The sequence below is a fragment of the Carcharhinus amblyrhynchos genome, unplaced genomic scaffold (assembly GCF_965287045.1).
Source record: "Carcharhinus amblyrhynchos unplaced genomic scaffold, sCarAmb.v2.hapA scaffold_89, whole genome shotgun sequence".
Classification (NCBI taxonomy): domain Eukaryota; kingdom Metazoa; phylum Chordata; class Chondrichthyes; order Carcharhiniformes; family Carcharhinidae; genus Carcharhinus; species Carcharhinus amblyrhynchos.
In genome coordinates this window covers 720,870-744,099 of record NW_027649829.1, presented here as the reverse complement: position 1 = coordinate 744,099, position 23,230 = coordinate 720,870, and the positions used below count along the sequence as shown (strand labels likewise).

At 42.9% G+C, this 23,230-nt stretch overlaps 1 protein-coding gene across 1 annotated transcript in view; it reads right to left on the bottom strand.

Moving 5' to 3' along the window:
* The window catches only part of LOC145338029 (uncharacterized), an 85,168-nt gene that overhangs the window by 6,404 nt on the left and 55,534 nt on the right, over window positions 1-23,230 (bottom strand). Inside the window, exons 9-13 of the mRNA XM_080182799.1 lie at window positions 20,465-20,818; window positions 9,110-9,391; window positions 7,263-7,538; window positions 4,296-4,586; window positions 2,400-2,496 (exon numbers count right to left, since the gene is read on the bottom strand). Coding sequence (XP_080038925.1) covers window positions 2,400-2,496; window positions 4,296-4,586; window positions 7,263-7,538; window positions 9,110-9,391; window positions 20,465-20,818 — 1,300 coding nt within the window. The remainder of the gene's footprint in view (window positions 1-2,399; window positions 2,497-4,295; window positions 4,587-7,262; window positions 7,539-9,109; window positions 9,392-20,464; window positions 20,819-23,230) is intronic.

The window sequence follows — 23,230 nt, the reverse complement described above, 5'->3', positions numbered from 1 at the left end:
GTGATATGACTTTAAGGGATATCGGCTTGATGTCACAAGAAGGGAAATGTGTTGTATGATCCAGCCTTAGTTTCACTTTAGCTTTGAACAGAGCACACACCCACAGCTCTGATGTCTCCACCTTTGTCCTGATGTATTGCTGTTTTCATATGGCTAGCTTTAATAAATCATCTCACAATGTGTTTACTCAATCCCTTAAAAGTAATAGGTGCCCTGTGCTTTGTACGTTAGATAAGCCTAAGCTATTATATCAGTATATAAACTTGACATGATGATCAGTGATAGACAAGTGGCAACAAGATTAAGTATAGGGACGACATGGTGAATAGCCTTTGAGTGTGCCTTAAAAATGTGGCGTGAGAAAGCTCTTTGCAGTTTGCTCGGATTTCAACAAAGTTGCAATTTCAGAGGGTGTTGCAAACGCAGTGTTGTGACTGCAGCAAAGCTTCAGATACACAACACTGAAGGGTCATGAATGTAGCCCAGTCCATCATGCAAACCAGCCTCCCATTCATTAACTCTGTCTATACTTACCGCTGCCTTGGAAAAACAGCCAACATAATTTAGGGCCCCATGCAACCCCCGGATATTCTCTCTTCCACCTTCTTCCCATCGAGAAAAAAGTGCAAAACTCTGAGGCCATATACCAACCGACTCAAGAACAGCTTCTTCCCTGCTCCCATCAGACTTTTGAATGGAACTATCTCACACTAAGTTGATCTTTCTCTACACCCTAGCAATAACTGTAACACTACATACTGATCTCTCTCCTTCACAATGAATAGTATGTTTTGTATAGTGCACAAGAAACAATATTTTTCACTGTATCCCAATCAATGTTAATAGCAATGACTCCGTCATCATAGTCGATAACTTTACCAGATACAACAATGCTTGACAATTGCGCACTATGTCAAGCACAACTGTCACACAAACTCCTAGGTGCTATTTTCAGCTTATTTGGTGTGCCTTAAGACATCATTACAGATAATGATCTGCAATTTATTCGTATGATTGAAAAGTGGAATAAAGGTCACAATTCTTCTCATTACCCTTGGTCTAAAGGCCTGTCTAAACAAATGATTCATCTGGTGAAATCCCTAATTCTCAAAAGCAGACATACAAAGATCTACATGTTGTAATATTACTTCTGAGAGTGACACCTTTAAGTTCAACTATTTTATCACCTACAGAGCTCTTGTGATGGACCAGTGATTACTGAGCTACCTACTCTTACCTATTATACTCTCTCAGAAACTGGAGATTAACATTTAAAACTGCAAGAGAAGGTGACCAATGTGTACCAATAAAAATGTGATACAGAATTGCCAAATTTGCAGTTGGGACATCAGTCTTTGTTCCAGGATTCCACAGAAGGTACATGGCAACCAGCGGAGATAACAAGGATTTGTGCAGAACCAAGATTCTGTGAAGGCATTATACGCTAAGACACGATGTGAGGTGTAACCGAGGACAAATCAGATTCATTCCAGTTCCTGAATCACTGTATAGTCTACTGCATTGAGGTTGAGATCCCAAATGTAACGACACTGCCGATCACTGAGTAATTACCTTTCAGGCAAGGTTATCCTTACAAGATCTAGGTGTATTAGTTGATTACTTCTATGCCTTAGAGACTCATAAATTCAAGTATTTTATGTACTTATGTAATGGTAATTAAACTTAAATGTATTGTGAATAGCTGTAGTTCTTAAGGAAAGAGGGGAAGTATTTTTAAAAACAAAGTGGGCGTTAAGTATCTTTAATGGAAAACAACGTGATGACTAGAAAGGAATTTGTTCGGTGATTCAGTCTTACTTTCATTTTTGATTTGAACAGAGTACGCATACACAACTCTGATATCTTCAAGATTTAGAACTATATATAACTGTTCTTGTGTCTTAATAAGTGAACCCACAATGTGTTTACCCAATTCTCACAAGTTATTGGTGCCTCATGCTTTGTACAATACATCCAAGGTATTATATCATTATAATATGACATTTCTTATAATATCATGACATTTTATATCATGACATTTCTTATAATATAACATTGCTTATAATTTCATAACATTTCTCCACCACCCTCACTGTCACTCCTGCTCTTTCTCCCATATCCCTGCAATGTTTTCCCCCTTCTAGCATTTATTCAATTCCCCCTTCGAAAGTTCCTATTGAATCTGCTTTTACCGCTCTCTTGGGCAATGTGTTCTAGATCGCAACATAGTATTTGTTTGCACACATGACAATGAAAGATGCATTCCAGATCATAAACGACAGAGATCACTTACAAGATAGGCATATAGGTCTTAACTCGAAGGAAAGAATCGCTGACTTAAGGAAAGAAAGTTGAAGTAAATATTTGGAAAAAACATCAAGTTAAGCCTTCATACTTACTTCCTCACAAACACAAAGATTAAAATTCCAACCACAAAAATGCACAATATGGTCCATGGCATGAGTGACTGTACTGTCCATTTATTGGAGTCTCTACCTGTAAAAACAGCCACACTTTTAGAATTATGCTGTGATGTATTTCGAGAAGCAATGCACTCACTCAATTTTGTAAATATTCATTCTCAGGCAATAGCAACATTTGTTGTCCATCCCTAGTTTCCCCTTAAGAATCTGGAGGCTAATTTTCCTCCTGAACCACTTAGAGGCCAGTTCAGAGGGGAGTTAAAAATAATCACATTGCTGATTGAGATTGGATTTACATAAAGATGGCAAGTTTCCTTTGCTGAAGGGATATTAGTGACTCAATTTTTGTATGTAATCTCTATGGAAATATCAACCAACCTCAGTAAAATAATTATCAGGTCATCACACTGTTGTTTGTGGGATCTTGCTGTGCGACCATTTTTAGCCATGTTTCCTACATTGTAACAATGACTTCATTTAGTGTGAAGTGTTTCAGGATTGTCTCAGTATAATATATGTCATATTTACATATGTTTTCCAAGATGGTGTCAGAGTGAAGCAACTTCTTGCAAGTTGTGCCCAGCATACCTCCTAATTCTATCTTTTACTCTCGTTCTGTGCTTCTAAAACTTCATTCTAACTCTTTTAAGCTCTTTAACAGTGCTTTAATTCAATCTCTTAAGATTTGGTGCTTCCCAATGGACCTACCTTGCATTAAAGTGATCTTTCTCCACCTTAGCTATGACTGTAACACTACATTCTGCACTCTCTCCTTCTCTGAACGGTATGCTTTGTCTGTATAGCATACAAGAAACAATGTTTATACAAACTATACCAATACATGTGACAATAATAAATCAAAAATACTTATTAATGTAATATTGAGTCAAGCTTTAGGTTCTCACTGTCCACTCTTCTGAAAAAATTGGCTCTGAACCACAGTGGACCATAGGAAGGATCTTAGGGATCCATTTACCATTCAATGAGATCATGGTTAATCTAACTCCATGTAGTCACCGTTGCCCCATATCTCTTAATATGTTTGGTTTATAAAAATCTTTCGATCTCAGATTTAAAATTAACAATTTGATCGAATATTGATTTCTGTTTGGGGAAGAGAGCTCCAAACTTTTCCCACTTTGAATGTTGAAGTGTTTACAAATTTTACTCCTGAACAGTCTATCTGTCATTTTTGATCTCTGTTCCTGAGTCCGAGACTGCTTGCGGAAATAATTTCTATTGACCCCACCCCCTCATCTGTTCTCATTAATAATTTGAAAATGTGGTCCAATCACTTGTTAACTTTCAAAAGCCCAGCAGATTGAAGCCTAGTTTGAAAATCAATTTCAGTGCAACAGAGGAGAGAGTTCAAAATTTCCCTTCCCTTTGTGTGCAGAAGTGCTTTTTTTAAAAAAAAATTCATGGGATGTGGGTATCACTGGCTGGGATAGCATTTAAGAGTCAAGATCTAGAGTCATAGGTAGACCAGACCAGAACAGTTAAGGATGGCAGATTACTTTCCCAAAAGGCCACTTTATAGTGATCAACAGTGGTTCATGGTCACCTTTACACTTTTAATTCCACGTAATTGTAGAATTTAAATTTGATCATCTGCTGTGGTGGGATTCAATCCAAAGTCCCCAGAGCACTGACCTGGGTCTCTGGACTACCTCCCCCTATATCATGATATCGGCCCTGACCAGACTGGCTCAAATTTGACTGAGTGTTGACGTGGTCAAGTGGTTAAAAACTTGGTCAATGAGGCAAGCTGTAAACAGCATCTTAAAGCAGCTGGAGAGGGTGAGGGAGGGAATGCTGGAGTCTTGGGATCAAGCCAGCTGAGTGGAGATCGATCCTGAGTGATTCTCTCACCTTTGACCCACAGATACACTTTGAACACAGCTTCCCCATGTGGGTTTCGAACTGAGCAGGTTGCCATCACTTCCTCTTCATCCTGGGGTTCCTTCAGGATCAGAGAGTCAGTCACCAGATGCCCAGTTCTGTTCTGCCGTGATGTTAAGCGACCATGTGTTTTGTTAACAATGTTTGCATGGGACAGGTGCCAGGTGATGTCTCCGGGTGGGTTAGCATTGGTCACACAGTTGCAGGTGATCCCTTCTGGCTGCACAGTACACTGTGATTTCTGGGAAATCTCTGGCTTAACTGAGGAGGGAAGGACAATAATGAGACAACCTTGTAGCAGAATTGAGTGTAAGATAGAGTCTTAATACTGAAACACTCATTGATGTCTTTGTAACCTCCAGACTGGACTAATCCAACATTCTCTTATCCGGCCTCCCATCTTCCAACCTCTATAAACTTCACATCCCAAACACTGTTGCCTCCTTATCCCAACTCGTATTGAGTTCTGTTTATTCATCATGTCCTGTTGTTCACTGAACAACGCTGGCTTCTAGTCCAGTATCTCTCTTTTGTTTCTTCTTGAACTCTGTAACCCACTCTGTTTCTCTGTAGTCTCTTCCAACTCCTACAAGCCTCAATATCTCTGTAACCTCCACCTACCTATTTCTGTATCCTCTACCTATCTATAATCATCCCGATCTCGGTAACCTGCTCCAGCTCCGATAACCTTTGCTATCTCTGTAACTTTATCCAGTCTTTTCAATTCACCTATCTCTGTAACCTCCTCCCAGCCCTTACAATCCTCCAAGATTTCTACATGCCTCCAATTCTGGCCTATTGAGCCAGTTGCCATCGCTCCGCCATTGGCGCTTTGCCTTCAGCTGCCTGGGGCCATAGCTCTAAAACACAACACCACCACCTTTCTTCCCCTTTTTTCCCATTTAAGAAGTCTCACAACACCAGGTAAAAGTTTATTTGGTAGCACAAGTTTCTGACCATTGCTCCTTCATCAGGTGAGAGAAGAATTGGGTTCACAAACTTGGGCATATATAGACACAGACTCAATTGCAAGATAATGGTTGGAATGCGAGTCTTAATAGGTAATCGAGCCTTTACAGGTACAGACAGTGTGATTAGAGAGAAGGTTAAGCACAAATTAAAGAGGTTTGAATTGTCTCAAGCCAGGACAGTTAGTAAGATTTTGCAAGCTCAAGCCAAATGGTGGGCTCACAGGTAGTGTGACATCAACCCAAGATCCAGGTTGAGGCCTCATGTATGACCTTAAGTTTCTGATCAGTGATTCTACATTGCCCTGTGTCTTGAGGGCTGCCCTGGAGAACACTTACCCAAAGATTGGAGGCTGAATGCCATTGACTGCTGAAGTGTTCCCTGACAGGAAGGGAACACTCTTGCCTGGTGATTGTCAAGCAGTGTCCATTCATCCATTGTCGTAACGTCTGCATGATCTTGCCCATGTACCATGCCTCAAAACATCCTTTCCTGCAGTGTATCAGGTAGACATTGTTAGTCGAGTTGCATGAGTATCTAATGTGTACCTGGTATATGGTGTTCTCACGTGAGATGATGGCACAAATGTCAATGATCCGGCATGTTTTGCAGAGGTTACTGTGGCAGGGTTGTGTGGTGCCATAGTCGCTGTTCTCCTGAAGGCTGGGTAGTTTGCTGCGAACGATGGTCTGTTTGAGGTTGCGCAGTTGTTTGAAGGCAAGTAGTGGGGATATGAGAATGGCCTTGGCGAGATGTTCGTCTTCATTGATGACATGTTGAAGGCTCCAGAGAAGATGTCGTAGCTTCTCTGCTCCGGGGAAGTACTGGACGACAAAGGATATTCTGTCGGCTGTGGCATGGTACAACAGCGAGACCATGCAGACGCTATGACAATGGATGAATGGACACCATTCGACAATCACCAGGCAAGTGTTCCCTCCCTGTCGGGGAACACTTCAGCTGTCATGGATATTCAGCCTCCGATCTTCAGGTAATCGTTCTCCAAGGTGGCCTTCAAGACACATGACAGCGCAGAGTTGCTGAGCAGAGACTGATAACCAAGTTCCACACACATGAGGACGTCCTCAACCAGGATCTTGAGTTCATGTCACACTACCTGTGACCCCCATCATTTTGCCTGGACTTGCAAAATCTTACTAACTGTCCAGGCTTGAGACAATTCATAACCCACTCTCCACTCGCATTGTCTATATCTATAAAGATTTGATTACTTGTTAACACTCGCATTCCAACCATTATCTTGCAATTGAGTTTGTGTCTATATATTTTGTGAACCCAACTCTCCACTCACCTGTTGAAGGAGCAGCACTCCCAAAACTTGTGCTATCAAATAACCTGTTAGGCTTTAACCTGGTGTTGTGGGACTTCTCACTGTGCCCACCCCAGTCCAACACCAGAATCTCCCCATCATTTCTCATTTAAGATACTTCTTTAAAAAAATCTTAACACTTCCTTTGAGTTTCACTGTTATAATATTGCCTTGTATCTCAGAGTGGCAAAAGGTTTTATTTTATATCCATTGGTGGGACATGGGTCTCGCTGGCCGGAGAGCAGTTGAGAGTTAACCACATTGCCATAGCTCTGGAGTCACATATAGCTCAGACCCATTAAGGACAGCAGATTTCCATCCCTAAAGGATATTAGTGAACCAGATGGGTTTTTCCAACAATCGACAATGATTTCGTGACCATAAGTGGATTCTTAATTCCAGATATTTTTTATTGAATTCAAATTCCACCATCTGCAATGGCAGGATTTGAACCCAGGTCTCCAGAACATTTGCTGAGTTTCTGGATTAATAATCTAGCGATAACATCACCAGGCCATTGCCTCCTTGTTTTTTTTACCTTGAGGTTATGCTAGTTATACTAAACTACAGCAAGCAAGCTGTCCTAAAACAGTAAATATTGCAGTATTAAGAAGAGACATATAGAATTAAATGCTTACATTGCACATCCAGGTGGGTAATGTTGGAGGTGCTGTTCCCCAATGGGTTCCTCACTGTGCAGTAGAAACTTGCATCATTCTCCCGTGTTACAGGAGTGAAGGAGAGAGTGCTGCTACTTGTATTTAACTGGGTGCTGGTGTTCCCCTTGACTCTGAACCAGGTGTAATGAGATATTGGCGGGACACTTTCACTGGAGCAGGTTAATGTGATGTTGCTTCCCTCTCTGATCCCACCTGAGGGTCCGCTGATGGACACCATCGTCTTTCGTGGAGGATCTGGAACAGGAACCGAAGAGAATCGGCAGTTAATCCCCACAACCCTCCAGATCTCTGCACTCCTCCAATTGCAGCCTCTTGGATATCCATTGCCATTTCTGTTGCTTCTCCAATGGTAGCTGTGCTTTCAGCTGCCTTGGCCCCAAGTTTTGGAATTCCTCCTTCATATCTCATCTCAGAACAAAATCTGACTCTGAGTCACTTCAGGAGATATTAGAACAGGTGAACAAAAGCTCAGAAGAAGAGGTAGGTTTTAACAAGCATTGCAATGGTTGTGAGAGAGTTGGAGATCCCCTGACTGTTTTTCTGTCGATCCAACTGCATATCACAGATATTGCAAATCCTACAGTCTCTTGTAGATAGATTTGTATTGAGAAAGATATGGCATCTAATACCTCAATGGTAACCACTAAAATTACATCTAAAAATGAATCAGATACGGCATGAGGCATAACCATTGACTGAAGTAATGTCTGGAAGTGCAAAGATATCGGCATGAAGATGCATAAAGGTCGAATGCAATCATAAATGTGTGTTCCGCTCTACTGATGTGAGAGTTGGACAGAGGAGAACAGCTTTTGAAATGTGGGTTTGGGAGAGGATACTCAGAATGAGTTGGATGAACAGAAAGACCAATGAGTGACTGAGATCAAGAGGTGAAATTTAGGAATTAAAAGAGTTGCTGAGCACAAGTTTATAGAGTCATAGAAAGCAAATCAAGTGAAGTAAATAAGAGATTCCTTGGTGAGTCTAAAAACAAATATCTGTTTATTTAAATTGGCAGTAAAGCACTGAGGGAGATACTGAGAATATGAAATGTGTGATATCAATGCCCAGGAATACATATCAGTTCAGAACTGAAGGAGCAATGCACAGTCGGAGGGTCAGTGCTGAGGGAGTGCTGCACTGTCAGGCCCTCAGTGCTGAGGGTGTGCTGACTGCCTGAGGGTCAGTACTGAGAGTGTTCCATTAACAGGGGGTCAGTACTGAGAAAGTGCTGCACTGTCAGGTTCAGTCTTCAGGAAGTGTTGCACTGTCAGAGGGTCAGTGCTGAGGGAGCGTCGTACTGTCAGAGGGTCAGTGCTGAGGGAGTGCCGCACTGTCAGAGGGTCAAAATTGAGGAAGTGTTGCACTGTCAGAGAGTCAATATTGAGGGAGTGTTGCACTGTCAGACGGTCAGTACTGAGGGAGTGCTGCACTGTCAGTCGGTGAGTAGTAAGGGAGCACTGCACATACGGTGAGTTGCAACTGAACAAGCATTGTATTGTTAAAAATGTAAATAGATATACAATCGATAGACATATTTAGTTTTAACTGTTTATACTACATCTCCCCCAAAGTCTCTGATGGCCATATATACAATTACATTATCCTTATTTACATCTTGAACCTTTGTCCGCTCTGCTCTGTCAGGTGGACAGAAACGTTCCCAAGACACTCAACAAGGAGGAGTTAACCCTCGTCAATATTCCAAAGGACAGTTTTTGTCTTCAGCACAGTGGTGTTTGTGGGATCTTGTACACAATCTGAACTCTTACACTTAATGTAGAGCGAGAGATATCCTTACTTACATTGCACAGATAATACAAGGATCTGCTCTGATGAAACAGATGGATATCTCACTCTACAGGTGAGATTGCGTCCGTGGTGTTTGAGTGATGGGATTACAGTCAGAACAGAAGTATAACCATGCTGAGTTACAGTGTTTGAGGTTGATCTAGGTATGTCAGTGGGAGTGTCCCAGGTTAAGTCAGGTGCTTTTCCATTGCACGTTGTGTTGAAGGTGCAGCTTATATTCACATGCTTTCCTGCAATAATTTCAGCAGGGAATATCGTGGGTTTATCTGTGAAATCTAATAAATGGAAAATGGAACTGGTTAGAGAGAAATAACATGAATCATCAGTTCAAATACAAATCACGGTCCTGGGCACATATTGCTAGTGTGGGAATATCTGTGTTTCTGTCAGCTCTGGCGCTTCTCCTTTAATCCTATAATTTATCGTATTTACACTGTCCATACTTAACTAATCTGGGAGTGAGAACTCCATATTCTGTCCCTTAAATCGATGGATTAATCAGAAAATCGTCGACAGAAGCGAGCAGTCGGAAGTAGATGGGGTGGCGGCAACTCCTCAACGTGGTGACTTAATCCACGAACAGACTCTCAAACTGGCTTTACTGAAAGCATTACAGCTGATTACTGCTACTATTATTGTCATTGATGAGAGACTTGGTATATAAGTACAGAATATCAGTGCTCGTACTGTAGCACTGCGAAACACGGTAAAAGACGATGGAGGAGAGAATCCCTATTGTTGAAAATGCAACTTCCTTGGTTGAGGCCCGCTTACAATCCTTGAAAAAACAGCTCCATGATCTGCCAGATCTGGATGATCTGGAGAATTGACACTGGAGGAAAATTGTCAGAGTTGTCGGTTTACCAGAAGGAGCTGAGGGTAAGCTCCCACTGAAGTTCTTTGTGAGTTGGCTACTGGTTTTCTTCATCTACATATAAAAGCTGGGTGCATTAAGTTAGAAAGGGCATTTTATATCATGTCTGTGAAGCCAAGAGACAATCAGTGACCCCAGCCCGTAACTATATGGGTTTTCATAAGTTCAGAGATCACCAATGAGTATTTGAAGCGGTTAGACGTAATGGGGCCTTGCTCTATGATGGAGCTGAGGTTTTTTTCTTCTAAGATTTGTCGGTGTTAATATGACAGAGGAACAGTGGTTTCGATGAAGTTAGAAAATGCTGAAGACTATCGGGATGCAACATGTTTGACTGTATCTTGCTAAACTGAGGGTAATATCTGATAACTCTATAAAGATTTTTGATAACCCGCCTAAGGTGTGGAAGGCAATCCATTGGAGTAACAGGCTGCAGTTCAGTGTAAACTCTGGACTCTATCTCTTGTTATTACAATCGCTTCCTGATTCTGTGTTGCTATTTATCCTGCTGATGGAGATGGTCGAGTAATTCAGCACTACAGTGAGTTTTTTAATCCTTAAGAATACCAGAAACTGCCATTTGTCAATGATGGAAAACTCCCATCAATGTGCTTTGAGTTAGAGTACACTGTGCAGGTTGTATGGTACTAGGGCTGTGTGATAACCACCTGTCTTCTTATCCATGCGTTTATATTCGTGGTTTATGCTATATGGTCTCTTTCGCTTTAATCATGATAAATATGACTAGTGTCTCTGCTCGGAGGTGAGTTAGTGGATTAAGGCTTAATAAGCGGGGTTAGAATGCAGAAAGGGCATTCGGCACTCATCCTTATTGTGGTATTTCTTACTTCTTATTTGAGGACCAAGTTTTCTTGGTGTAAAGATAGAAAGTTGGGAGGTACAGCCCTAACAGTCCTCACATTTGGTGAGGAATGCTCCCTTAGAACTAATGACTTTGCGTACCTTTTCATTTTTCTTACTTAAAGAATCATTAACTGGTTCCTGCAAGGATACAGACCGGGTTTAAATCCCAGATAATGTCTTTACAATGTGTCAGTGACATCACTGACACATGAAGATGAAGATGTCGTTTGGACAGAGGATACCAATAAGACATTTGAAGGTTTTTCAGCTGACATATATAAAACCGACTAATCTGGGGTTGCATTGACACATTTGGAGCATCTCCTCTCCCACACCTCCTTTCTGATGAGCAAAGTTCAATCCTGAATGCACCTATTTGTCAGGGAGAAATGGCTCTTGCCTTGAGGGAGCTTCAGTTTGGTAAGGTTCTGGGGCCTGATGGCTTTCGATGTGTATTTTGTGAGGAATTTAAGGACTAATAGATTCATTGATTGGTATTTACAAATATTCATTTGAAGCAGGTCTGCTGCTTCAGTCACTTTATGAATTAAATATCTCCTTGATTTTGAATGCAGGCAAGAATCCTGAAGAGTTTGCATCCTGTAGGCTTATCTCAGTCTTGGTCATTGATTTGAAATGTTGTCTAAGGTGCTGGCCTGGCATTGGAAAGAATCCTCCCCCTGATCATCCAGACTGGGTTCAGAAAGGGCTGGAAATCATGTAACAATGAAGGAGGTTATTGAATGTCAGGTCTTTCAAAAGCAAGTCTTACCTGGTTTAGTGGTCTCCTTGGATGCAGAGAAAGCTTCTGACCAGGTGGAATTACTTATTCCATACGTTGCAGAAGTTTTGAGTTGGGGGTAGTTTGTTAAGTGGATACAGGGGCTTTATAAAAATCGACTGATGGCAGTTCTTATTAATGGTTATTGGTCTGATCATTTTAATTTTCAGCGAGTGACTAGTCAGGGCTGTCCATTTTCCCTGTTATTGTTTCCAATACCTATTCACCCCGAGCAGAAGGAATCAGACATGATTCCGTGTTACCTGGGCTATTTAGTGGAGGAAAAGCAGAATAGGTTTACACTGTTCATGGATGATGTGTTAATATTTGTATCTAAGCCGTATGTTTCTGTTCCTTCTTTTATTGATGCTTTGACTAGATTCAGCCTGCCCCTCCCTTTACTCGTATCCATAACCTGGGATGTTCATTGTTGATCCTCCTTACCGATATTACGGCTGGTAGGAAGGCAATGATTAAAATAAGTGTGCTGCTTAGGTTATTTGTAGCCTTTACAGATGCTGTCGATCTTGCTTTCTGCTAAGGTCCGAAAGGAAGTTAATGGTGTGCTCATGGACCAAAAAGAAGCCTTACTTAAAACTAGCCAAATTGCAGCTTCCCAGTTCATTGGGAATAAGGGTTGTCAAGTATTAAATGCATCAGCCTCTTAGATTCATCCGAACATGTTTGGAGGTACTCTGCCTTGATATTGAAGCTGGGCAGTCTGTGTACTCCTTCCAGAACAAATGTTGTTTCACAGAGACTTCAAGGCTATGCTGATCACATATGAAAATCCTAAAATCATTAACACTCAGAGTGTGGAGGATGGTGCGTGAGCTGGCAGAAAGATCTCATTCACCTTTCGTTCTCTTTCCCACTCAGGACAATCCAATTTCTCGTCAGGTCCTTTTGACCATGGATTTGATACCTGGAGGGATAGCGGTAGGCTGGGTGACATATTTAGTGGTGTTTCCTTGTTTTGAGCAACTATGTCAGCAGTTTGTAATACCCATGACACTTCCTTTTCAGATATCTACAACTCCGACTTTATCTTTAACAAGACATCTCTGCATCTGGATGCTAATGTGTCCCTAGTGGGAAACAATCTTGATATACAACAGAATGTAAGCAATTAATTGGCAAGTTTTATGATATTTTCTGTTCCAGATCCTCTGTGAATATACTAGAGGCTCTGTGGCCTTGGGAAAAGGATTTTGCAGTGAAGGTGAGAGATCGGCGCATATGTAGTAGCCCACTCAGCGCTATGCTGCCTCCCTCTCCAGTGGGAATAGGCTCTGCCCACTACTTTCCAGATAAATCACGCTGAGGATCACGCTCTGCATTGCAGTGTGACGGAAGGTAAGTACGCACAAAAATGTTAGGCACTTTGTTTTAGGAGAATCTCAGCCATACATTCCATAATATCTAACTTGCTCCTTCAAGGTCTTCCATAAGCTACGTAGCAGTGCCTTTCACAAGCTATACACGAAGGTGTGTACCATTTTGCCATGTTTTCATGGCTTTATCCCCTTTTCCCCCATCCTCTCACTTGTCCGTTCAATATTTTGTTCTATAAATGGAAGCGCTGAGTGGAATGAACAAGCGTGTTGGGATCCTCCTGTCTTTTTCCATATTCATATATGGAGAAATGATTATGCTCTACTGACCCAGTTTTGAGAGTTTATTGTGTTATTTGTAAGAATGGAAAAATTTTTAAAAATACATAGAAAAGAATATCTCACAATCCCACAAGAAAAAACACTTTCACAAGGTTGATATCAGAACGGAAAGGTGATTTGTTACTTTGAGACCCAGTGGATTATCTGTCACTCCGTTTAATACACTTTCACTCCAGTTGACAATCTCGGGTGAGGGGGAGGAATCGCTCACAGTTCAGGATAAACTGACTCAATATGTTCACTGAAATTTGATTAATTTAAATTCTATTCTATCTCTAACAGGACAGAAATAATTTGAAACGATCTATGAACCAGCACCTAAAAGGGATGATCAGGTTATTGATCACTTTGCTGATTTTGGGAGCTCGTTGTGCACAAATTGGCCGCTGCAGACCTACATTAAAGCAAGGGCCACATTTCAGAAATCATTTCATTGTCCATGAATCGATTTGGGATGTCCTGAGGTGGTGGAAGGTGCAATAGAAATGTGAGTCTTTCTTTTGTCAATAATAAAACATTTAAACAGGATTAGAGAGATCAGTGGGATGGAAAATCTGATAACATTGATGGCCACACACAACACATTTAATCATTGATATTATAGTGAGTATTAGAGGTTGCTTTGAACTGGAAGTTATCATCAGGTTATTGATAATCAGACTGTGATGACTTCAGCCAGGCTAATTAGGTTGGCTTGCTCGAGTATGAACTCCCCAAGGAGTCCTTAATCCCGGACACAAGTACTTCTGGAGGGTTGCATCCCCTGGCAGGGGAAATACCCAGAAGGCAGTGCCATGGAGGGCATCAGATTTGCTTCAGTGTTCATTTTTGCTGTGTATGGTTTGCTGTGTTGTAGTAATGTTTGTCATTTGTAAATTATGATTTCAAAATTGAGGTGTATTTAGAGAGCAATGCTCCGGAAAACTACAACCAAAAACAAATCCTTCCTAAATAGAAGGTAGTAATTGTAGATTATTGATAAATGGATGGCATTAGCCATTTATCTTTCATATTCATTCTTTGAATAATTGTTTTGTAATAACGTATTTGTAACAACAAAAGACATCCCTGATGAGTCCTAATTGATGGTCGAATCAGGGAGCTTCATGTTCCCTATTTAAAGCAGGTGTGTCAGTCTCTCAGCCTACCATAGCAGGAAGCTATTGAAAATGCTAGCTTTGTGTGTATATTATAGTTGTAAATAAAGTAGTTTGGTAATGGGATTTTTGCCTCCATGGAGTTATTTCACAGAATAAAGTATGATTTGAGATTTTAAAGTATAAAGTTTTATTTATTAGTCACAAGTAGGCTTGCATTAACACTACAATGAAGTTACTGTTAAAATCACTTAGTTACCTCCTGTTAAAGTCCCCTAGGCTTGCATTAAAACTACAATGAAGTTACTGTTAAAATCCCCGAGTGCCTGTTCAGAAACACTGAAGGAGAATTTAGCACGGTCAATTCACCTATCTTTTGGACTGTGGGAGGAAACTGGAACACCCGGAGGAAACCCACGCAGACACGGGGAGAATGTGCAAGTTCCGCACAGACAGTGACCGCAGCCTGGAATTGAACCTGGGTCTCTGGTGTTCTGAGAGACCAGTGCTACTCACTTTGCAGCCATGCTGCCCTTAAGTATTAGTGTTAATATTGTGGAACAAAGAATAATTCTGACTGAATTCAGGGCAGAGCATTTGGCCATATTTTGCAAAGAGCCAAACTGGCTTGAAAAGAGATTCTCATACAGAAATTTCAGCCTAAAATAAATACACTGAATTTCCTGAGCTGTCAGACTCAAACAAATGTCATCAGCAAAAAGAACAAAGACAGCGCAGGCAAACACCGCTGTTTATATTTCCGATGAAGAGATGGTTTTGTAGAATTTGAATCAATGTCGCAGTGGACTAGCAAAATACAACCCTCTTTTTTGTGAAAGATTACTGCAAGCAGCTTCATGTAATGGAAGATTATGGAGAAAAGGAAAGTTAAATGGCATGTTTCTGGATGGGGTCAAACTCCATAGTTTAAAAAAAGAATTTAGAACATTGTTGGGTAGTATGATTTTAGTCTATTTGGTCAGTTGCATTCGCTGCTTCCAATGCGGTCTAATTTTCATTGGAGAGACCAAATACGGATTAGGTGACCACTTCGCGAACTCCTTTGGGTCATCCATAAGCAGGACCCAGACCTTCCTGTCACTTGCCATTTCAGCACAGCACCCTGCTCTCCTTCCACATGTCTGTCATAGAGTCATAGGGGTTTACAGAATGGAAACAGACCCTTCGGCCCACCTTGTCCATGCCGCCCATTTTTTTTTAAACTGCTAAGCTAATCCCAATTGCCCGCATTTGGCCCATATCCCTCTATACCCATCGTACTCACGTAACTCTCTAAATGCTCTTTAAAAGACAAAATTGTACCCACCTCTACTACTACCTCTGGCAGCTTGTTCCAGATGCCTACCACCCTCTGTGTGAAAAAATTGCCTCTCTGAACACTTCTGTATCTCTCCCCTCTCACCTTAAACCTCTGCTCTCTAGTTTTAGATTCTCCTATCTTTGGGAAAAGATATTGACTATCTAGCTGATCTGAGCCCCTCATGATTTTATAGACCTCTATGAGATCACCCTTCAGCCTCCTACGCTCCAAAGAAAAAGGCTCCAGTCTATCCAGCCTCTTCTTATAACTTAGTCCATCAAGTCCTGGGAGCAACCTAGTAAATTTTTCTGCACTCTTTCTAGTTTAATAATATCCTTTCTATAATAGGGTGACCAAAATTGCACACAGTATTCCAAGTGTGGTCTTACCAATGTTTTGTACAACTTCAACAAAACATCCCAACTCCTGCATTCAATTCCATTAATTCAGTAAGTCCTGCCTTGGTTCAGTCTACCAAAATGCATCACCTTACATCTGTCTAAATTAAACTCCATCTGCCATTCGTCAGCCTACTGGCCCAATTACTCAAGATCCTGTTGCTATTGGAGATAATTTTCTCCACTGTCCACTATGCTACCAATCTTAGTGTCATCCACAAACTTACTAACCATGCCCTCTATATTCTCATCCAAATCATTAATATAAATGACAAATGACAGCGGACCCAGCATTGATCCCTGAGGCACACTGCTGGTCACAGGCCTCCAGTTTAAAAAGCAACTCTCGACAACCAGAAGCCAATTTTGTATCCCTTTAGATACCTCACCCTGGATCCTATGAGACTTAACCTTATGCAACAACCTACCATGCAGTATCTTGTCAAAGGCCTTGCTAAAGAGCATGTAGACAACATCAACTGCACTGCCTTCATTTACCTTCTTGGTTACCCCTTCATAAAACTCAATCAAATTTGTGAGACATGATTTTCCACTCACAAAGCCATGCTGACTGTCCCTAATAAGTCCTTGCCTCTCTAAATGCCTGCAGATCCTGTCTCTCAAAATAACTTCCAACAATTTACCTACCACAGATGTGAAGCTCACTGGCCTGTAGCTCCCAGGCTTTTTCTTGCAGCCCTTTTTAAACAAAGATACAGCATTTGCCACTCTCCAATCTTTAGGCACCTCACCCATGACTATCGATGATTCAAATATCTCTGCAACGGGACTCGCAATTTCCTCCCTATCCTCCCACAATGTCCTGGGATACACTTCATCAGGTCCCGGAGATTTATCTACCTTAATGCATTTTAACACTTGCAGCACCTCCTTCTCTGTAATATTTACACTCCTCAAGACATCACTATTTATTTCTCCAAGTTTCCTAACATCCATGCTTTCTCAACAGTAATTACTGATAAGAAATATTCATTTAGGATCTCACCCATCTTTTGTGGATCTGCACATAGATAGCCTTGTTGATCCTTAAGTGGTCCTACTGTCTTCCTTGTTACTGTTTTGCTCTTTGTGTATTTGTAGAAGCTCTTTGGATTCTCCTTTGCCTTATCTGCCAAAACAATCTTGTGTCCTCTTTTTGCTCTCCTGATTTCTCTCTTAACTGTACTCCTACACCCTCTATACTTTTCAAGGGATTCCCTTGATCCCAGCTGCCTATGCATGTCTTGTGCCTTTTTCTTCTTCTTGACCAGGGCCTCAGTACCCCAAGGCATCCAGGGTTCTCTACTTCTGCCAGTCTTGCCCTTCAGTCTAAGAGGTATGTGTTTACCCTGAACCCTGGTTAACAAATTTTTGAAAGTGTGCCACTTATTAGAAATCTCTTTGCCTTCCCACAGACTCCCCCAATTAACTTTTGAAAGTTCCTGCCTGATACCATCAAAATTGGCCTTGCCCCAATTTTAACTTTTGGGCCAGACCTATCATTCTCCATAACTATCTCTAAACCAATAGAATTATGGTCACTGGTCCCAAACTGGCCAGTCCTTGGTCTTTTGCAATGCAAGAAGTCTCACAACACCAGCTTAAAGTCCAGCAGGTTTATTTGGCATTAGCTTTCGGAGTCTCATGCCCCTTCATCAGGTGAATGAGGACTTGTATTCACAAACGGGTCATATGCTTTGCTCAATTTACAAAATAATGGTTGGAATGCGAGTCTTTACCGGTAATCAAGTCTTAAAGGTACAGACATTGTGAGTGGAGAGAGGGTTAAGCACTGGTTAAAGAGATGTGTATTGTCTCCAGCCAGGACATTTAGTGAGATTTTGTGAGCCGAAGCAAGTCGTGAGGGTTACAGATAGTGTGAATTAACCCGAGATCTCGGTTGAGGCCGTCCTCATGTGCAGAACTTGGCTATCAGTTTCTGCCCAGCGATTCTACGTTGTGTGTTGTGAAGGCCACCTTGTAGGACGCTTACCTGAAGATCAGAGGCTGAATGCCAGTGACTGCTGAAGTGTTCCCCAACTGGAAGGAAACACTCTTGCCTGGTAATTGTCGAGCGGTGTTCATTCATCCATTGTCATAGCGTCTGCATGATCTCCTCAATGTACCATGCCTTGGGACATCCTTTCCTGCAGCGTATCAGGTGGACGACGTTGGCCGAGCTACAAGAGTATGTGCCGTGTACCTAGTGGATGATGTTCTCACATAAGATGATGGCATCCGTGTCGATGATCTGACACATCTTGCAGAGGTGGCAGGGTTGTGTGGTGTCGTGGTCACTGTTCTCCTGAAGGCTGGGTAGTTTGCTGCGGTAAGAAGCCTGACAACACCAGGTTTCTGACAACACCAGACTTCTTACTGTGTTTACCCCAGCCCAATGCTGGCATCTCCACATCATGACTAGTTTTCTGCTGACAATGGTGTGTTTGAGTTTGTGCAATTGTCTGAAGGCAAGAAGTCGGGGTGTGGGAATGGCCTTGGCGAGATGATCGTCTTCATCAATGATATGTTGAAGGCTCTGGAAAAGATGTCATAGCTTCTCTGCTCCGGGGAAGTACTGGACAACGAAGGGTACTCTGTCCCCCGTGTCCTGTGTTTGTTTCCTGAGGAGGTTGGTACGGTTTTTTCGCTGTGGATCTGAGCTGTCGATCAATGAGTCGAGCGCCATATCCTGTTCTTATGAGGGCGTCTTTCAACATCTATAGGTGTCTGTTGCTATCCCCTTCATCTGAGCAGATCCTGTTTACACAGAGGGCTCATCCGTAGGGGATGGCTTCTTCAACAGACACCTACAGACACTGAAAAGTGCCCTCATAAGAACTGGGTACGGCACTTCACTCATCAATGGACAGTTCAGATCCACAGTGAAAAAACTGCACCAACCTCCTCAGAAGACAAACACGGGACACGGTGGACAGAGCACCCTTTGTTGTCCAGTGCTTCCCTGGAGGAGGGAAGCAACGACATCTTCTCCGGAGTCTTGGACATGTCATCGATGAAGATGAAAATCTCACCAAGGCCATCCCCACATCCCTACTTCTTGCTTTCAAACAACCGCACAACCTCAAACAGACTGTTGTCCGCAGCAAACTACCAGCCTTCAGGAGAACAGCCACCACATAACCCTGCCACAGCAACCTCTGCAAGATGCGCTGGATCATCAACACAGATGCCGTCATCACATATGAAAACACCATCCACCAGGTACATGGTACATATTCTTGCAACTTGGCCAATGTTGTCTACCTGATATGCTGCAGGAAAGGATGTCCCGAGGCATGGTACATTGGGGAGACCATGCAGATGCTATAACAACGGATAAATGAACACCACTCGACAATCACCAGGCAAGAGCGTTTCCTTCCAGTCGGGAGCACTTCAGCAGTCATGGGCATTAAGCCTCTGATCTTCAGGTAAGCGTTCTCCAAGACGGCCTTCACGACACATGACAGCGCAGAGTTGCTGAGCAGAAACTGATAGCCAAGTTCCACACACATGAGGACGGCCTCAACCGGGATCTTGGGTTCATGTCACACTATCTGTAACCCCGTGACTTGCCTGGGCTTGCAAAATCTCACCAACTGTCCTAGCTGGAGACAATACACATCTCTTTAACCTCTGCTTGGTCCTCTCTCCACTCACATTGTCTGTACCTTTAAGACTTGATTATCTGTGAAGACTCGCATTACAATCATTATCTTGTAAATTGTGTTTGTGTCTGTATATGACCCGTCTGTGAACACAAATCCTCGTTCACCTGATGAAGGATCCCAAGACTCCGAACGTTAGTGCCAAATAAACCTGTTGGACTTTAACCTGATTTTGTGAGACTTCTTACTGTGCTTACCCCAGTCCAACGCCAGCATCTCCACATCTTTTGCAATGTTCCAGTGAAGCCCCACACAAATAGGAAGAACAGCACCTCACCTTCTGATTGGGCACTTTACAGCCTCTGGTACTGGACATTGAGATCAACAGCTCCAGACCATGAACTCTCCCCTCCACCTTCACCCCATTTTCATTTATTTTATTTGATTTCTTCAATCTGTTAATGTTACACTACAATCTCCAGGTTATTAGTTTGTATTCTCTTCTTTCCCACCCTGTTCACTCTATAACCAGTTTAATTTGTCAGTCATCATTTTCAATCTGTGCTTGTGTTAAATCAGTATTCATGAGTACAGTTTGTTCCCTTTAAATTGTGACTTGGAACAAACTATAAGTTTGAGTTTGAAAACAATTTGTAAACATCACAGCTTGTGTTATTTCCCACTGAGTGCTCAATGTGAATTATTGAATAATTATAACACAGCACTTACCAGAAACATGAAGCCGGGTTACAGCGTGATAATTATAACTGGGACCATTGTCAAATTCAATTCTAAAATAATAAGATCCTGCATCTTCCCGTCTGACGTTGTTTATAATCAGAGAACAGTTGCCATCTCGCAGGTTTCCAGACAGCCGGGTCCGATGGCGGAACTGTTCCAGTGCGCGATTGGGCCTCTTGGAGTGAAAGACGATAGACTTTTTCTGAGTAAACCAGGTTCCACCTCGTGGCTGGTCTCCCAGACACGATGGATAAGTGTAATGACATGGAATCTGTACACACAAACCTTCCTGTGCTGTCACCTGTTCTGGAGTGGAGCATTTCCACTCTTGTGACTGTGTAGCTGGGGAGAGAAATATCAATATTTAACACTGAATGATTTGTAGACCCTCTTATTTATAATTTACAGATGGGACTGAATTGGAGGAACAGTCAATGCTGAGGAGAACTGCAATACTTTGGCACGATGAATAGAAAACAGAATATTATTTAAATGGAGAGAAGCTACAGGATGTGATATCGAGGGGTCTGGGTGTCATTGTCCATGAATCATAGAAAGTCACAATAAGTGAATAGGAAGATAAACGTTGGGCCTCGATTCTCCCATCCCACTGCACTAATGTTTTAATGCAGACGACCAGGAGAATCGTGTGTCTGTTGATTCACAGTGCTCCCATGAGCGTTTGCACCGCACTTGCATCTCCCAGGCCACTAGGCTGGGAGGTGGGGCTAGCATTTAAATAGTATTTTACATACTATTGAAATGCTGTCAGTGGGCCCGGGACTGAATTCCCCAGGTCTGCTATTATCTCCCACCCAGCCAGAATGTTTCACTCCAGCGAGGATGAGGGTGGCTCTCCACGTTTGGAGGGCTAGTGGCTTGACCATGCTGGAATGAAGGGAGGGCAGTTGGGGTCCCCCAGAGGGTTCAGTGACAGAGGGGGTGGTGCTCTCTGGGATAGGCATCTTGGGATTGCCAGCCTATGCCCCTGGCACTGCACAAGAGGTAAAGTGCCCATGTCAAAGAAGCGCCTTTGCATCACCCATCGGGCATGGGGCAATGACAAGAGGGTGGGGCCTAGAGATGGGGCATAGAGGGCGATTGGTGGGGGGGGGGGGGAAGGTGGTGGGGTGGGGGGGGTGCAGTGCTGGGGGTTCCCACTGCCATTCTGTATAGAGATCAGTGGGGTTGGAGGCAGGCTAGCGATCAGGGTGGGTTGGGCAAGGGGGTTTGGGCGGAGGGTGGTTCGGGGCTGGCCCGTGAATGGATGCTGGGCTGTGATCTTGCTGTGAGGGAGGGTTTGAGGGGGGAGCAGCACTTTGGGTGTCCCAGGCCAGCCAGCGATCAAACTACAGGCTGACAGTGCGGGTCCACTGTGCATGCACAGAGGCCCGCTTATTACAGCCTCTCCAGCGTGAAGAGGCTCTGCCCTGTGAAAACTAATGATAATCACACCAGTGTCTCTGCATTGAACGGAGTGTGGGAGATTCTACTGTGAACTCCCACTGAAATAAATCAGTGTGAATTCCTCCAGTTTTCCTGCAAATTCGACACTTCAGATTTATTTGAGAGAATTGCCTCCTTGGTTATTACTGCAGAGGGGATGGAGTATAAAAGTAGGGAAGTCTGCTCAGTTTGCTTCCATTGTTTGCTGGAGCAGGCGAGTGAAGGAGCAGAGACTCAGGTAAGAAATTACCTGTTTAAAACCTGTTTAAATGAGTTAAAAGCATTTTTGTGGGCTTTTTAGTGTGGAGTAAGAACTTACCTCGTAGAACTGTTTAAATCATTTAAAAGCATTTTTGCGGGCTTTTTGTGTTTACCGCTTTAAGAATTCAAAGGGAGTGGATAGCAGGGATTTGTGGGGAAGCAGGCTTTTAAACAGCGCCAGGTTTCAAAGGAGGCCTGGTGGAGACAGCGGGCAGCGGAGTGAGAGGGAAGCAGAGTGAGAGGGAAGCAGAGTGAGCTATTAGGGCTTAGGAACAAAGGGCTTTGGAGAAAAGGGCCAGGTAAGTTTGCGTTGAAATTGTTCAATATTACTACAGGGACTAATGGAGGGGCATGTGATGTGCTGTTTCTGTATGATGTGGGAGCTGGTGGACCCCAGGGTCCTTCGCAGTGACCATGTCTGCAGTAAGTGCTGGTTGCTGGAGGAGCTCCAGCTCAAGGTAGATGAGCTGGCCTCTGAGCTACGGACACTGAGGCTCATCAAGGGGAGAGAGGGTGCCATTGACAATGGGGTGCAAGAGACATCCACCCCCCCCTAGACTGGCTAACTCTAAGAGTCAGGAACAGGAGGGGGCTGCTGAGAAGAGGAAGGAGGGTGGGGACCGAAGGAGGGAGGGTGGGGACCGAATGCCTCAGCCTTTCAATCTGCATAACAGGTTTGAGGTTCTTGCTTCCAATGTGGACAAGAACGAGGGCTGTGAGGTTGGTGAGCAAACTGCGCACGGTACAGTGATGCAGACACAGGACATAGACAAAGAGAAGGTGAAAAGGAACGTAGTAGTAATTGGGGATAGTGTGGTTAAGGGTATTGACACTGTCCTTTGTCACAATGACAAAGTGCACAGAAGGGTGTGTTGTCTGCCTGGTGCTCAGGTCCAGGATGTTACATCTGGGCTGCAGAGGAACCTGGAGTGGGAGGGTGAGAATCCGGTCGTTGTGGTACATGTGGGTGCCAACGACGTAGGCAAAATGTGAACTGAGGATCTGGGGAGGGAGTATGAAAAGCTGGGGATGGAATTAAAAAGTAGA